The sequence below is a fragment of the Eptatretus burgeri genome, unplaced genomic scaffold, assembly GCF_056783735.1.
Source record: "Eptatretus burgeri isolate ZD-2024b unplaced genomic scaffold, Ebu_testis_v1 Ebu_testis_scaffold_3164, whole genome shotgun sequence".
Taxonomy (NCBI): Eukaryota; Metazoa; Chordata; class Myxini; order Myxiniformes; family Myxinidae; genus Eptatretus; species Eptatretus burgeri.
Genome location: NW_028225112.1, coordinates 1 through 3,563, shown reverse-complemented (window position 1 = coordinate 3,563; position 3,563 = coordinate 1). Strand labels below are relative to the sequence as shown.

The window sequence follows — 3,563 nt, the reverse complement described above, 5'->3', positions numbered from 1 at the left end:
GCAGATATGAGTGAAAATATGCCCATTTTAGGTGCACTGACATCTAACTTATGGCCCATCTATGCAAGGAGCCCATCTTGAAATTGAAGGCCCAATCGTCAAGACGTTCGCATATGTCCATCTGCATATGTATTGGGGCTGGCATGCAAAGTTTTAGCATCTGATATCATTCCTAACACATTTGGCGGCTTGTTATAAGTGGCAAAAAACGTGCAAATGACAGGCTTACTGAAAACACTAACTTTTTCTTCTTAATTTTTATATATTGTGTGGCAGGCTCATAAAATTCTAACACATGACAGAGGGCCCACTTATCAACTTGAAAAGTATTCACTCATCATTGCAGCATTTCCCTGTGTGCAGATATGCATGAAAATATGCCCATTTTAGGTGCACTGAGATCTAACTTATGGCCCATCTATGCAAGGAGCCCATCTTGAAATTGAAGGCCCAATCGTCAAGACGTTCGCATATGTCCATCTCCATGTGTATTCGGGCTGGCATGCAAAGTTTTAGCATCTCATATCATTCCGAACACATTTGGCGACCTGTTGTAAGTGGCCAAAAGCTTGCATTTGACAGGCTTACTGAAAATACGAACTTTTTCTCCTTATTTTTTTATCTATTTTGCGGCAGGCTCATAAAATTCTAACACATAACACAGGGCCCACTTATCAAGTTGAAAAGTATTCACTCATCATTGCAGCATTTCCCTGTGTGCAGATATGCGTGAAAATATGCCCATTTTAGGTGTACTGAGATCTAACTTATGGCCCATCTATGCAAGGAGCCCATCTTGAAATTGAAGGCCCAATCGTCAAGACGTTCGCATATGTCCATCTACATGTGTATTCGGACTGGCATGCAAAGTTTTAGCATCTGATGTCATTCCTAACATATTTGGTGGCCTGTTGTAAGTGGCCAAAAACTTGCATATGACAGGAGTAGGGTGAATATACTGATTGTGGCTCACTTTTCCCCATGTAAATGAATGGGGGATTTTCAGCGATTCATATTTTTTTCCCTAAAAAGTAAACCCCCTTTTTATCCCAAGATATATTTATTTGTCTCCCCTTTTAACCGAGGAACACTTTTTTTCAAATAACCAATGCAATAAGATAAAGATGTGTTCAAGTAGTAAAGTAGTAATGTGATTTGTTAAAGGTGATTCTAAAGAAATATCTGAAACATGTAAGCCGAGGGACACTCTTTTTCAAATCACCAATGCATATTGTTTTGCTCACTCATTGAACCTATAAAGATTTGTTCATTCTCAAATTCCTTCAATAGTTTAATTTTCTTTGCACAATAATCCCCATCTAAAATATTTAAAAACAAAACATTTGAATCTTTATATTTTTTAAGATACCCCTTTTGTGCCATTACGAAATGATAAACTTCTCTTCATGCTCTTGTTTGACCACCTCCTGAGCCACAGGTTATTTTTGTTAAGCCACGCCCACTTTTCCCAAGCCCCGCCCACTTTTTGTTAAGCCCCGCCCACTTTTCGTGAGGTATTTTGATAAACCACGCCCACTTTTTCTTGGCCCCGCCCACTTTCCTTTAAGCCCCACCCACTTTTATGAGGTATTTTGGTAAGCCACGCCCATTTTTCGTAAACTACGCCCACTTTTGCTAAGCCCCACCTACTCTTACATCATTTACAGTTCATCTCTGACTCACAAAGAAATCACGAGAAAATTCTCGCATGTTATGGTTTTGAAAAATTTGCCTGGGCTTGCCCAGGGAATTTCCAAAGGAAACCACACCCACCAGTCTTTCCCTATAAAAGCCTCAAGCCCAGGCTCCATTTTAAACATATTTTTTGCTGGCAATGGTGTGCTGTGTGCTTGCCTGGAGATCGAATACTTGTGTGCAACTAAACCTTCAAGTTGATGAACTGGATTCAAACCTCTAATCCATTGAGGTAAGATTTTATTTCCCTATTTTCAAAGTTTGATTGAAGCATCGACTCATTTAATAATTAAATAACTTAATTAATACATCATTATTTTCTCTCACAGGAAATTGTATCTGAAAATACCGATTTTGCCACAACTTGGGGCGAAATTGTTGGCTTGGTTGAAGACCTTGTGAGCGACCAAGACCCACAGAACGAGCTAGGCCTTGAGTGGGATGACTTTGGGGTTCCTTGGAGATCGACGACTTGTATGGAACTAAACCTTCAAGTTGATGAACTGGATTCAAACCTCTTATCTGTTGAAGTAAGATTTTATTTTCCTATTTTCAAAGTTTGAATGAAGCATACTCATTTAATAATTAAATCACTTAATTTCATACATTATTATTTTCTCTCACAGGAAATTGTATCTGAAATACGAAATGAAAATACTGCTTTTGCTACAACTTGGGGCGAAATTGTTGGCTTGGTTGAAGACCTTATGAGCGACCAAGACCCACAGAACGAGTTCGTCCTTGATGACCCAACCAAAGAGTTATACCTTGGAGACCAGCAAAGTCCTGAAAAAGAGTTTTGCAACAATAGTACTCATTGTGAGTTATCAAGACAATACCCCCTGAACAAGTTATACCTTGATGAGCCAGAATACAAGTTTTACCTTGGAGACTCACAAATTTCAGACATTTTGAAAAATGGAGTTTTCGTTGATGATCCACAGTTATACTATGTGAGATCTATCACTGAAACCGATAAAAATTGGAAAAATGGAGATTTCCTTGATCATCCACAGTTATACTATGTGAGATCTATCACTGAAACCCATAAAAATTGGAAAAATGGAGTTTTCCTTGATGATCCACAGTTATACAATGTGAGATCTATCACCAAAACCCACAATATTTCTGGAAATTGTGATTCCACCTTGGAGTCTTGGATAGATGGTTATATTTTTGGAGACTTGAAATGTGGGTTCTGGTTTGATAACTCACAATGTGATATGTATCTTGGAAACTCAACAGGAATGTGGCAATACCTTGGAGACTTGGAAAGGTGGGTTTATTTTGGAGACTTGAAATGCTATCACTCTTTGGGATCTAAACCTATCGATGTAGTTCTTTGTTGGATGGTGCTTGATGGGAGCAAGATCAAGAAAGTTCTGGGAAGAAAGTGCAGGCTTACTCCCCCTTTCTACGTCATCAAACCTGAAAGCCTTAAAAACAGAATTGGAAGAAGAGAAAAAAAAAACGTAAAAAATATATGCAGGTGGAAATCTCATTTTGAAAAAGACATTGTGTTGGGCGAGAGTTGGGGGGTTGGGGTTGAGATTTTGAATGTGAGGGTTGGGGTTAAGATTTTGAATGTGAGGGTTGGGACACACACACACACACACCAACAAACAAAAGTTAAGCCTTGACTATTCAGTTGAGGATTCTGTCTTTGGGGTTCACAGATCTAAGAACGTCCCCCTTGACACACATTATATACTGTTATACACCATGGACTTGGCCCTCGAGTGTCCACAATGGTGTATAGTAGGAGGGAGTGAAGTGCCAACCCATTGCTCCCATTGCACACACACACACACACACACACACACACACACACACACACACACACACACACACACACACACACACACACA

General features: G+C 39.3%; 1 protein-coding gene across 1 annotated transcript; it reads left to right on the top strand.

Moving 5' to 3' along the window:
- The first annotated feature begins 558 nt into the window (after window positions 1-558).
- LOC147006573 (uncharacterized) lies at window positions 559-3,335 on the top strand. Its single transcript, XM_085868500.1, has 2 exons — window positions 559-2,225; window positions 2,322-3,335. The coding sequence occupies exons 1-2, from the start codon at window positions 2,172-2,174 to the stop codon at window positions 3,333-3,335; spliced, it is 1,068 nt and encodes a 355-aa protein (XP_085724626.1). The 5' UTR covers window positions 559-2,171.
- The last annotated feature ends 228 nt before the right edge of the window (window positions 3,336-3,563 follow it).